Consider the following 13,559-nt stretch of genomic DNA (forward strand, 5'->3'; position numbering starts at 1 on the left):
CGCCACGCATGTGTAATTCACACCGAGAGGTCTTCGATATTTCGGCCCTGGCACGGTTCACCGGTCGTTTTTGGGTGCCTTGTGAAATTTTAAATCCAAGAAAGGACTCGTTTTTATGGTCCTTCAGAATCGACGCGTGCAAAAGGTTGACGAATGGCGATCTGGAGCCAAAAATGTGACGAGTTGTGCAATCGATGCACTAGTGCCATAGCTAGTGAGCGCGCGATGCATATTAATCATTTACAAACTGGATCGTATCATCGTATTAAAATTGAAATATTGTATAGTACATATATCGTGGAGTTTTTAAAAGGAACTGACCTGGAAAATTCGTTAAAATATCTATCGGTATTATTAGCCCGTTCACTAATGTGTGAATTCAACCTTTAAATTGTGGAAGTATGTACATATTACAATAAAAAAACATCCTCAAAATACATAGAAACACAAACACACATTTTTTCTAGATCATAAAAACGTGATCAGTAATCGATTCTGAGTTCGAATCAGTCAAAATCTCGAGTTCGAATTTTCGCATGATCACAAAACTTCATATATTGTTACTACGTTAGAGTTGCCATACGTCCCAGTTTACGGGGACATGTCCCCGTTTTGAGGCTTGCGTCCCAGTGTCCCCTTCAGAAGGATATTTGTCCCAGTTTTCCATAGATATTATTTAAAAATATATCTTTCCGATAATATATAATTAAGTGGGTTTGCACAAGAATCAGATGGTTATCACTCCTTCCAGTAATTACAAGGATACTAAGTATGTGGGAGGCGTTGAAAGACTTTCTTAAAAGAAGAAAATGCTCCAAAAGCGATAATTGATTTCTTTAAAAATCCTTTGTCGGAACTTTACACCATGTTTGTACACAGTATATTTTTCACGGATTCAACTCTAGAGGAAGTAATGTACATGAAATCATTTATTGAAAATGAAACACGTGAAGAATGGGATACCAAAGATGTACATACATGATAAATGGTTATGCTTTTTTAAAAAATACTAAAGAAACAGAAAGAAAAACTAAACTACTGAAATTGTGCCAATACCTGTACGCTATCCCAGCACATAATGCACATGTTGAGCGTGTATTTTCATTAATTAATACTCAGTGGACAGATGAACGAAATAAGCTTTCAATTGACACAGTAGAAAACATAATTCAGTGCGTTTTCGATTATAAAATGTCATGCATCGAATTTTATAATTATGTAAAAGGGAAAAAGGAACTCCTTCAAAAAGAAAATATGTGAGAAAAGTATGATTGGGCAACGAAGAGCAAGAAGTTGGGGAAGAGTGAAGACAAGAGAGAATGAGTAAAATAAAATAAAATTAAACATCATTCAATTACAATCTGTTAATATTATAATTAAAAATGATTCAATTTCTTATAATTACACTATCAAAAAGTATAATAAATTATTTTTAATGGGGGGGGGGTGTCCCCGTCTATGGTCCGACAATTATGGCAACCCTATACTACGTACATAGATAAAGTAAAAATAGCCTCTTAAAAAAAGGTTTTTTAAAAACAAGCCTCTTTTTTATTTTTGTATATAATATTAAGATATATAAATTATTATTTTAAATAAAAATACCAATAATTTTATTTTACTACCGCCATCTATGTATAAAACTAAACACTACATAGACGTCACCCAGATTTCAAATTTACAAACATAAAACGCGTCTTAAACGATATTTTATCTCTATCGTAATGGCGGAGGATCCATTTACTTATATTGATGACCAAAATGAGAATGAAAACGAACGGATAAGAGGCAATTTTTTTCCTGAATTGTAATCGTAAGTGAAACGTAAAGGAGGTTTGTAATAAAAATGGCATTAAAGCATCGTGGATGCATATATTAAAATAATCTTGAATGTATGGGGGTAGGGCGAGTGAGACGACTGTGTTGATTATGCACAACTATTTATTTCGGCAGCCGGGGAGGAAGTAAATGCTCACCAGCGAAGCACTGGCCAACCGATGGTTTTACGGCCGGTACCTTGGGGCTGCCACATTCTTATAAAATTCTACACAAGACTGGTTAGACTGAAGTCAATTGTAGTTTAACTCTGGACTAAATATTGCTCATTAAAGAAAAGAAATCCGTAGGGACACGACGATATGGTTGAACTTCAGTTGCCAGTTGACACCGATTCGAGTATATTCATGAATCGCACTTTACTTCATTCCCGTTTGTCATATTAAATAGTCGTTTCACTCCTTCCGCCCCCATAAATCTATTACATATATACATTAGCACGTGTATTGGTTTTATCTCGCGACTTACCAAGATAGATCAGTACTGAACTGGAAAAATCAGTACGAATGGTCACTTTATTTCAGAATATATGTAACTATGATTTTTTTTATTAATTAATGTTTATTTTCACATGTGATATGCCATGACATTTTGATACCAGAGTGACGCGTTTACTGTATACTACATTGGTGCGCAGTTTGCTTGAATCTGGCTCGGCCGTATGGAGTCCTAATCATTTAAGGTACACGCTAATGTTAGAGAGGGTCTCTACATGAGAGAGTTTGGGCGCTATCCCTACTTATTTCCCAGTAAGTTTGTCATGGGCTCCTTGGGCTTTGACTCCTTAGCTTCACGTAGAAACAATCATCTTGGTAAGCTTTTTCTAAAAATTCTAAGGGGTGAATGTCATCTTCCTGAAGTTCTGTAATCTTAAACTTAGAGTACCTGAGAAACTGAGAGAATCTCGCTCCAGAACTCTATTCCTGCCTATTCGGGCCAGAACTAATGTGCTTGATGACTCACCCCTTTCCCAGCCATTCGACTATTTAACCTGCTTTCTGGGAGCCTTGATGTTTTTACTTCATCATACAGTTCTGTCAGGCAGCATATTTTAAATGACTTCTAGCTACATACATATTTACACATGTTGTTTTCATTTTGTAATTTTATTATTTAGCATAATGTGTATGTATGTTGGTTTTATCTTTATTTATATATGTATGCTATTTTTTATTTTTATATATATGAGTAATTTATCTTTATTTATGTGTTTATGTGTATATGCATGTATAATGTTTGTATGTTTATGGATGTATGTAATGTATATGTGTATGTATGTATATGTGAATATATATATATATATATATATATATATATATATATATATATATATATATATATATATATATATGTGTAGGTGTGTATGTATGTATATGTATATATGTGTATTTTTATATTTATGTATGTATGTATGTGCATTTGTGTATACGTGTAAGTATTTGTGTATATATGGATGGTGTACATATATGTTTATATAATTGTCTTTGGCCAGGAAGGCGCATTGGGTTTACCTGTTAGGCCTTCTTGGTGTAAATTAAATAAAAAAATAAAAATATATATACATATGTAGTCTGTTTGGGATATTTTACCAAATTGAGTGATTTCAATCCTCATTGACTGCCGCATATGCTTGCATTGAATATATGTATTTCCAAGAACTGGAAAATATGATCCTGATACCTAAACCACCAGTTCAACCTCTACTCAAGTCTCAGAAATACAGGTTTTACATTCTAAGTTTACTCTTTTTCATTTCAAATTTAACCTTTTTAATTTCAAATTGACCCTTTTTTAATGTCAATGAAAAACCTACATTTTTACATACATATGTACATCCAGGACAGAGCTTTCCAGCGTATTGTAACAAATACCTTTGCCTCCGAGTAATTTTAAATAAATATATTTTACAGTTGATTTGGATGACTTGATAGCAAGTTATAAATTATTTTTATAATAAGGTTTTCTAAATAAAACTAAAGCAACCATTCAATCAAATATATTTCTTAGCTGAATAATTGCCATAGATAAGTACATAGTTTTTAATTTAAATAAATTAGCTCACTTACATACATTATAACAGTATTAAGACGATTTGAAAAAATATATCTGGACATGCTTTAGCTTAAAACATTGTCCCTAGTAACAAATTTAAGTTCCTGAAATTTCATAGAATTTCGAACCTCGTGAAAATATAACTTTAAATATAAAATATAAATCGAGAAAATTATAGTTTTTTAAACTAAAGGAAAATATAACTAACTATTTACATACATCCTGCACATGTAAAATGGTTGGATCATTTATACAAAGCCGTTATGGAACACTTAATAGCCTTTTTCAGGTTCTACTTCTTCTAATGCCGAATCCGTATTCAGACGTAGGCGACTACCATGGGCAGACATCGTTTATGGCCCGTGCAAATTCTTCCCTATCATGGACAAGCCGAAATAGCTTTTCGAGACCGAGTCCCATCCATGACCTGATGTTCCGGAGCCAAGAGAGCTTCTTTCTCCCAAGCCACTGTTTGCCTTCTATTTTCCCTTCTATGATTGTTTGTAGAAGTCGATATTTGGGGCCGCGAATAATGTGGCCAAAGTATTTCATCTTACGGCGCTTCACCATGTCAAGAAGCTCTCTCTTTTTATGAAGAAGCTGGAGGACTGTTTCGTTTCTTACATGCTCCTTCCACGAGATCTTTAGCATCCTCCGGTAACACCACATTTCAAAGGACTCTATCCTGTTCATGGATGCCACTAACAGTGTCCACGTTTCGCATCCGTACAGCAACACCGACCAAACATAGGAGTGCAGGACTCTTAAACGCAATTTCATAGACAACCTTCGACAACATAAAACATTTTTCATGCTGCTGAAGGCATTTCTTGCTATTTCGATCCTTCTTCTTATCTCCAATTCGGAACTGACGTCCGTATTGATCATTGCTCCTAGGTATTTGTATTGTTCGACCTGTTCAATCATTTGTCCGCGCACACTCAGGTTTAATGGATCCGTCTTTTCTTTACATATTACCATTGATTTTGTCTTGTTGATATTAATAGACAGACCCCATTTTTGACATGAATGATCAATTGCGATCAATAACGATTGCAGGTCTTCGGCACTCTCAGTCAGTATTGCCGTATCATCAGCGAAACGGATATTATTTATAATTTCAGGTTGCTTTATTATTCATATCAGGTTGCTTTATGATATTTCGTCTGACGAAATTTGGGTTTTTTCTTTTAAGCGACCAATATAACTAGGTCGCATCCAGAGGTCTGCAATGTGGATAATTGGCCTAAGACCACGAGCTCTGATAAAAAATATGCCCCCGAGCAGTGGCGGATTAAACGTTTCGGAGGCCACAGGCGCAACGTAATTTAGAGCCCCCCCCCCCTCACTAAACATAAAGTGACTTTTTTTTCAATTGTAAATTGTAGGTATGCACATTATAAAAACCGTGTGTTATTTGTATTTACAATTGTTTAAAAGCATTTTTTGTTTGCAAGATTTTTCTTCCACTATAGCATTGACCTTTACTTTCTTCCTCATTTTCTTTTTCAGAAAACTGTTCTTCAGTCCATTCAGTAGTCTGTTCTTCAGACGTTGTAGGATGTTGCTCATTAATTTTTCCAAATGGGTCTTCATCAGTTCTTCTACAGGGCTGTTTTTCGGCCCTTTCAAGAGGTTGATCTTCATTCCTTTCAGGGAGCTGCTTTTCAGTTCTTCTACAAGGCTGCTTTTCGGTCCTTTCAAGAGGTTGGTCTTCGTTCCTTTCAAGGAGCTGCTCTTCAGTTCTTTCAGAAGACTGTTCTTCAAGTTGTTCTGATACTATGCCCTTTTTAATGTAATTAGTTAGCGAATTCTTTTGTAGAAGTGAAATTTATCTAGAAAGGCCAAACAATCGACGACGGTGAGAGTAATTATCGAGAAGCTTTGTACTTAACATAAAAAATTAGTCGTAAACTCCAATATTTTATGGCAAATGCATAGGAATTTCCGAATTATAATTTTTCTCAGAACGATTTGGAGGCCCCTTAAATATAGATATGCGCCAATTTTGCTGTTCGATAATCCGCCACTGCCCCCTAGCAAGAACAGACTAGTTATTTAAATATATAAGTTATTTCAAACGCACATCCAAAGAATTTGCATCTTCAAACGGTTTTTCCCCAGTGTGAAAATGCATATGTTGACGGAGATTCGACTTACGATGAAATGATTTTGAACACATCTCACATTGGTATGGTTTTATTCCATTATGACAATTCATATGATCCTCAAGGGCCGATTTGTAAGTGAACGATTTCAAACAAATATTACATTTGTGCGGTTTTATGCCAGCGTGAGCTTTCATATGTTGCCCGAGACTGTATTTAAGAGTGAACGCTTTCATACAGAGATCACACTTGAAGGGTTTTTCCCCGATGTGAAATTTCATATGGACCTGAAGGTTGGATTTAAGCGTGAACGATTTCGAACAGACCTCGCACTTGTGCGGTTTTATACCGTTGTGCGTATTCATATGACCCCTGAAGGTAAATTTGGTACTTAATGTCTTCAAACAAATGTCACACTGGTATGTTGTGTTTGCCTTGTTGTGAGATTTTAAATGACTCGCAAACTTACATTTATCAGTGAAGGCTTTCGAGCAAATGCCACACTTGTGCACACTTTCACGGGTGTGAGTCTTCTCGTGACTTTCCAGGGAAACCTTGCATGAAAATGCTCTTGAACAGACGTCACAATTGTATAGTTTTCTGTTTGTGTGAGATTTCATGTGGGTGAAATAGTAAGATCTGTATGTGAATGATTTTGAGCAGATTTTGCATTCATACGGCTTTATTCCTCGGTGACAATTCATGTGTTCTTCGAGGCTGAATTTAGAACCCAACGATTTGAAACAAATGTCACATTTGTACGACTCCTTAACGTGGCATTTTACATGATTCAAATAGTAAGACTTATACGGGAAAGACTTTAAGCAAACATCACATTTGTATGATTTTTCCTTAGTGCATTTTTCAACTTGTTTCTGCAATATAAAATAACCGTTATACAATTATAATCAACGTACAATTTTTACAATATTATATACTCAACACTTTACTTGTGAATTCTTCCCGTCATTTTCTATCAAATGAAAGTCTACTTCTGAATCGCATTCTTTTAGGGCAGTTAATTCCCGTTCATAATCCCTATTAGCAGGCGAATTACATACGATTGGTGGTGTCTCATTCTCCCATACTAAATCATCGAGTATGATTTCTTCCCTTTTGATACCTAAACTTCCGGACAATCTCAATTTCTGCGTTTCTTCACTTTGTATACAAACATTTCTGAATTTGGATAACAATTCAAGACTATTCTTACACGAAAGACATACCACATCGGGTAAACGGTCGTCTTTCTCAATCTGCAAAATAAACAAGAGTGATCTTAAATGAGTAGGAGTGATTGAGATATGAAAGATTAAGAGTAACTTTAACCAACATCTAACTGGCAGCATGTCAAAATGCGTTGAACCAGTGGATGAGATACGGTATGGATGGAGACAGAAGATTCAGCTGGAGTAGAAAAGAGGCAGAGTCTACACTCCATAGCTTGATTTTCAAGTTGATACCAAGACGGCTATATAAAGAGAAAAATTTGTGATTCTCACCCATTTTATTTTTAAGTTACAGAACATTACATGAAGTATTATCATTACCTTAGCATCAACAAGTGTGTCTATACTTGTCGACGGCAAATCTAAATCATATTTATTCAGCTGATCTAAGCCAGCATATGAATCTCGTGAATCATCCATACTAGAGAATGTGATTGGATTTGTCAAAGGGAAAGCTAGATTGTCTGTAGTTGTTCCTTCCTTTAATGCCTTTTTCTTAGCTCGGTACTCCCTACTTTTTTCCGCTCCACTTTTTGGGGGTTGTTTGGGTGGTTTATTGGCCCTTTGTCGTTCTCGAAACGCTCGAACACGTTCAGTGCTCTTTTTTTTCAACATATTTAAACTCAAGCAATCGATCAGATCACAAGGAACATTTGTCAATGTCAAGAATCTAAGTTATGATATGTGACGTTTACGTATACAAAATAGAGAGAGTAGGGTAACGGCTGACAGTAGATCAAAATGCCCAGAATCGTTGGATGAGGATTGACATGAATAGAGACCAAGATCCGAGTGGAGTAGAATAGAGAGTGAGTTGATCACAAAATGGTTTTAAAAGACAATATGTAAATAAAAACGTCAAAACATACGTACAAATCAGAGTACGCAAACTATCGAAATTACGACCATATATTATGTTAAAGATATTCTCGAATAGAGATCTATGTACAATTATATCTATTAAATATCTAGATTGCCAAGTAAAACGTCGTTTATGAATATTTTTGGTAAATAAATCGTTTCGGATTAGTCTATATTGAGGATGGGTGGCCTGGAGTTTCTCAACCAACTATATCTCTCCTTCGAAACAGTAATTCATTATTTTCTAGCTTGAAACCAAGTATATAGGTATCGAAAAAGGGCGCATTACTGAGTGTTTAATTTTTGTATTTAAATATCGGTACAATTTTATTCGAAATAATAAATTTGCTTTATACTTTATCAGGGATGTTTTGTATTTGTAGCTTGTTCTTATTTATTGGAACAGCGGGGACGCGACAATTGGTGCAAGTACAAAAGGTTCAACGACAAAATGTACCCGAAAATTAGTGCACTGACAAAATGTACCCGCGACAAAATGTTCACGCGACAAAATGTCCACGGAAATAATGTTCAAGCGACAAAATGTTCAAAAATCCAAAATTTTCCTATTTTAATGGAAAAAGTAACTATTTATTGTATTATATATTTAAAATGATATTCAATGAGTCACAATGACATTCGCTTAAAATGTAATTGTTCAATTTAAATAAGAATATGTTGGTGCGGTTGAGAACACCTGTAATTTATACTAATTTAATAACATCCGCGATCTATACGATGACATGTACCATATACATCGATAGATATATAACATATAATACAATAAAAAGTTACTTTTTCCATTAAAATAGGAAAATTTTGGATTTTTGAACATTTTGTCGCTTGAACATTATTTCCGTGGACATTTTGTCGCGTGAACATTTGTCGCGGGTACATTTTGTCAGTGCACTAGATTTTAGCAATTTCGAACTTGCGAACGAGTTAAAACTTTTGATTCCTCATTAGGATGAGCGATATTATGAATTTGAAAGAAGTAAATCATTTTAAAAGTAGTTATGTGGGCAAAAATAATGAAATAACGGTGTGATTTATGTGTGTGTGTGATGACGGTCGGAAAGGAAGTAAAGTGTAGCCACCAACATGGTCGAATCGGTCCCAACTCACAAGGTAGGTATACAAACTCTCAACCATATCGTAGAGCCCCTAGTTTATTTTCAGTCAATATATTTATGAAAATTTACATTTTTAAATAAATTATCATGATTGTGTATATTGAAAACATTTATTAATGTTTGAAATAAATTAAATACAGATAATAATAATAAAATTTTATATTCGATAACAGTAGATTATTAGATATTATTTTAAGTGACAATTTTCTTTAATCAAATAATGTAATGTTCTTGTAATTTTGCCCCAGTACAGGATATTGCATGAATATCAAAATCACATTAATGAGTAACTGGTTAAAAATGAGCAAATGTTAGATTTGTTTCGACAATCCTATTGTGAGCTTTCACACCCTGCACAATTTTAGGGTTACACGACAATTGGTGCAAGTCCAAAAGGTTCAACGACAAAATGTACCCGAAAATTAGTGCACTGACAAAATGTACCCGCGACAAAATGTTCACGAGACAAAATGTCCACGGAAATAATGTTCAATCAACAAAATGTTCAAAAATCCTAAATTTTTAATGGAAAAAGTAACTTTTTATTGAATTATATTTATCGATGTATATGGTACTTTTTATCGTATACATCGCGGATGTTATTAAATTAGTATAAATTACAGGTGTTCTCAACCGTACCAACATTATTTAAATTGAACAATTACATTTTAAGCGAATGTCATTGTGACTCATTGAATATCATTTTAAGATGTCATTGAATTAATTTAAATGTTAGGGGTTCTTAGCCGTATCCAATATTTACTTATTTAAATTGAAAAAAAATACTTTCTAAGCGTATGAACTGCAGATTACATTGAATTAGTTTATATGGTAGGCAGTAAATTATTCATTTGAAATAAAGAAAATTTTGGAGACGGTTGAGAAGCCCTGCCATAAAAACTAATTCAATGTAATCTGCAGTTCATACGCTTAGAAAGTTTTTTTTTCAATTTAAATAAGTAAATATTGGATACGGTTGAGAACACCTGTCATTTATACAAATTTAATAACGCCCGCGATGTATACGATAAAAAGTACCAGTACAAGATACCATATACATCGATAAATATAATACAATAAAAAGTTACTTTTTCGACTAAAATAGGAAAATTTAGGATTTTTGAACATTTTGTCGCTTGAACATTATTTCCGTGGACATTTTGTCGCGTGAACATTTTGTCGCGGGTACATTTTGTCGCGTGAACATTTTGTCGCGGGTACATTTTGTCAGTGCACTAATTTTCGGGTACATTTTGTCGTTGAACCTTTTGGACTTGCACCAATTGTCGCGTCCCCCAATTTTAGTTCTAGTGAACATTTTGTAGAAATATCACGTTTGCGTGATTTTAGCCCATTGTCAGATTTACTGCTTAAACAAATAATTTTTAATATTGAACGATTTTTGTGGTTTTATTCCAAATTTCCTCTGCATATTGTTGAGCTTAGTTGGAGAGTGATGCTTTTTTCCGAGCTCTATATTCCCGCATACGTTCTGCAGCACTTTAAGCCCGAGTTGTCTCAATATTAGAAGGAATTGAGTCAAGCAAAGCCATTTTTAGAATTCCATATTCCTCTGCATTGTTCGTTTGTTGGAGATGTCTTTGTTACCTCGGCGCTTTTTCCAAGCAATATATGTTTTTCCGAGCTCTATATTCCCGTACACGTTCTGTAGCACCAGCACTGTTCCATGTGTGTCGTAAAATCTGATTCGAAGGTAAATGATATTAAACAATTTTCGCATTTGTATAGACTTGTCATCAGTATGAGATTTCACATGTGCTTCGAGGGTGAATTTGCAAGGGAAAAATTCGCAGCAAATGTTACAATTGTATAGTTTTATCTTGTAAAGCGACTTTTTTGTATGAATGATTTTGAACAGATTTTGCATTGATATGGCCGTCTTCCGAGATGAAAATTTATATGTTCCTCGAGGCTAAATTTGGAACTGAACGATTTCGAACAAATGTAGCATTTATGAATCTATTTTAATCCAGCCAATTCATGTTCGTCGTCGTTGGAGAGGGAACCAATTTCATTCTCCCATACTAAATCATCAAGGATGATTTCTTCTCTTTTGATATCTGAATACTCGGGCCAACTCACTTTCTGCGGTTCTTCACTCGGAATACTAATGTTTTCGAAACTGCTGTTTTTTTTCAATTTTATTTCACTGTGTGATTTTATATGATTTCGCAGACTGTATTTGCGAGTGAATGCTTTCATACAAAGGTCGCATTTGAATGGTTTTCCCCCAGTGTGATATTGCTTATGATCTTGTAGATTGGATTTAAATGTAAACGATTTGGAACAGATTTCGCATTTGTGTGGTTTAATCCCATTGTGTATATTCATATGACAATCTAGGCTGTATTTACTACTCAAAATTTTCATGCAAACGTCACACTTATATATCGCATTTGCCCCGTCGTGAACTTTCAAATGATTCGTAAACCTATATTTATCTATAAATGATTTTAAGCAAATATCACATTTGAAAAGACCCTCCCCTGTGTGGGATTTCACATGTGTTGCTAGGGTAGATCTGCGAGAGAATGTTTTTGAACAAAATTCACAATCGTACAGTTTCTTCTCGGTGTGAGATTTCACATGAACTAAAAAATAAGATCTATAACTGTAAGATTTCGAACAGATTTTGCACTGATATGCCTTTATGCCTAAGTGACAATTCATATGTTCCTCGAAGCTCAATTTAGAACGTAACGACTTCGAACAAATGCCACATTTGTGTGATTCTTTAGTGTGACACTTCATATGATTCAAATAAAAAGATTTATAAGGGAATGACTTTAGACAAATTTCACACTCGAATGTTTTTTTCTCGGTAGATTTTACACCCTTTTTACATTTCTGAAAAAAATAAAACGATGCAATTATTTTAAGCATGCATTTGCAGCATTATCATATCGTGAAGGTAATACTTTACTTTTGAATATTTCGCGCCATTTTTATTTCGTGTTAAATGGAATTTTTGGTTTGGATCGCACGCTTTTAAGACTGTCAATTCACGTTCACTATCCACATTGCTAGCAGGCGAAGTATAAACGTTTGGCAGTGAATTTAAACTAATATCATTCTTAAATACTAAATCATTCGATATAATTTCTTTTCTTTTGGTACTCGAGCATTCGACTGATTTAGGTCTCCGTGATTTGTCGTTTTGAATACAAGTGTTTCTGAAACTGCTCAATGATTCAAGACTATTCATACACAAAAGACATATCACATTTGGCAAACAGTCATATTTCTCAATCTGAAAAATAAACAAGAGTGATCTTGAATAAGTTAACAATTGGGATATCTAAAGGCTACGTGCACACTACCGATATCTACACCCGATATTTGCGAATTTTTCCATAACCAGTTCCTAAATAGCAACCACAGGTTGAAATATGGGAACTGGATATGGAAAATTCGAGAATATCGGGTGTAGATATCGGTAGTGTGGACGTAGCCAAAGGCTAAATGGAACCAAAAACCAACATCCAACTGGCAGCAAGTCAAGATACGTTGAACTAGTGGATGAGATATGCTATGGATGGAGACAGAAGATTCGGCTGGAGTAGAACAGAGGCAGAATCTACACTCCATGTCCCAATTTTCAAGATGACTCCAAAAAGACTATACATGTAAACAGAAGAAGTGAAAACGTCAAATATATACACACAGAGAAGTAGCACGTAAGCCACCAAAAGTTTGACCATACTCGGTAAGGATATCTCGAATAGAAATCTGGTAATTGGATTGTTAAACGGACTACTAGTCATATGTGAACCAGTCACAGGACAACCGGTCGCTCTAGATCGGTCACACGTGATCACCCGTCACACTAAAACTGGTCACGAGAAAACTGGTTGACCGATTTTAGGGTGTGACCAGTTTAAGTGTGACGGGTGATCACGTGTGACCGATCTAGAGCGACCGGTTGTCCTGTGACCGGTTTATATATGCCTAGTAATCACCGAACCAATTGGATTATTAGTCACATTGAGGTCTCGAGATTTTAGTGACTTTTGGGGAGCGCTTTGTGACCAATGGTCACCGAACCTATAAATCTACCATTGCATTTTAAAAATCAGTTATTGTCCTCAAACATAAAGACGTGATCGCAAATAGAAATAGTTTGGCTAAAATAGGAATGTAGCATAAATAGAATGGCGATTAGGGCATAATAGTGAATTTTTATCAAACGATGACGAGCACATCATCGCAGAGTAAATTCGTTATCGTAGCAATAGCATAGCAATATTGCGAGACGCTACTTTGTTTCTTATTTCATCTGGATTTAATGCTAAATCTGAAGGTAGCATTGTCGTCAAACC

At 34.9% G+C, this 13,559-nt stretch overlaps 3 protein-coding genes across 3 annotated transcripts in view; 1 reads left to right on the forward strand and 2 right to left on the reverse strand.

Annotated features, from left to right (window-relative positions):
* LOC143909658 (uncharacterized) overlaps positions 1-13,559 on the forward strand; it is a 36,893-nt gene that overhangs the window by 19,209 nt on the left and 4,125 nt on the right. The window lies entirely within an intron of this gene.
* Positions 3,818-8,112, reverse strand: LOC143909646 (uncharacterized). The gene is made up of 4 exons (XM_077427730.1): positions 7,547-8,112; positions 7,330-7,467; positions 6,947-7,252; positions 3,818-6,871 (listed from the first exon to the last, which is right to left on the reverse strand). The coding sequence occupies exons 1-4, from the start codon at positions 7,838-7,840 to the stop codon at positions 5,960-5,962; spliced, it is 1,650 nt and encodes a 549-aa protein (XP_077283856.1). The 5' UTR covers positions 7,841-8,112; the 3' UTR covers positions 3,818-5,959.
* LOC143909651 (uncharacterized) lies at positions 10,574-12,924 on the reverse strand. Its single transcript, XM_077427736.1, has 3 exons — positions 12,721-12,924; positions 12,164-12,490; positions 10,574-12,087 (listed from the first exon to the last, which is right to left on the reverse strand). The coding sequence occupies exons 1-3, from the start codon at positions 12,826-12,828 to the stop codon at positions 11,200-11,202; spliced, it is 1,323 nt and encodes a 440-aa protein (XP_077283862.1). The 5' UTR covers positions 12,829-12,924; the 3' UTR covers positions 10,574-11,199.

This window comes from Arctopsyche grandis, chromosome 3 (genome assembly GCF_051622035.1).
Source record: "Arctopsyche grandis isolate Sample6627 chromosome 3, ASM5162203v2, whole genome shotgun sequence".
NCBI lineage: Eukaryota > Metazoa > Arthropoda > Insecta > Trichoptera > Hydropsychidae > Arctopsyche > Arctopsyche grandis.

Excerpts from the sequence above, each read along its gene's own strand:
- LOC143909651 (XM_077427736.1), bottom strand. The coding sequence starts at position 12,828 with ATGGAGTGTAGATTCTGCCTCTGTTCTACTCCAGCCGAATCTTCTGTC. Across the intron at positions 12,491-12,720 it reads TGACTTGCTGCCAGTTGGAT|ATTGAGAAATATGACTGTTT; the intron begins GTTGGTTTTTGG and ends TTTATTTTTCAG. Across the intron at positions 12,088-12,163 it reads ATGGCGCGAAATATTCAAAA|AAATGTAAAAAGGGTGTAAA; the intron begins GTAAAGTATTAC and ends TATTTTTTTCAG.
- LOC143909646 (XM_077427730.1), bottom strand. The coding sequence starts at position 7,840 with ATGTTGAAAAAAAAGAGCACTGAACGTGTTCGAGCGTTTCGAGAACGA. Across the intron at positions 7,468-7,546 it reads ACACACTTGTTGATGCTAAG|CCGTCTTGGTATCAACTTGA; the intron begins GTAATGATAATA and ends CTCTTTATATAG. Across the intron at positions 6,872-6,946 it reads ATGACGGGAAGAATTCACAA|AAACAAGTTGAAAAATGCAC; the intron begins GTAAAGTGTTGA and ends TTTATATTGCAG.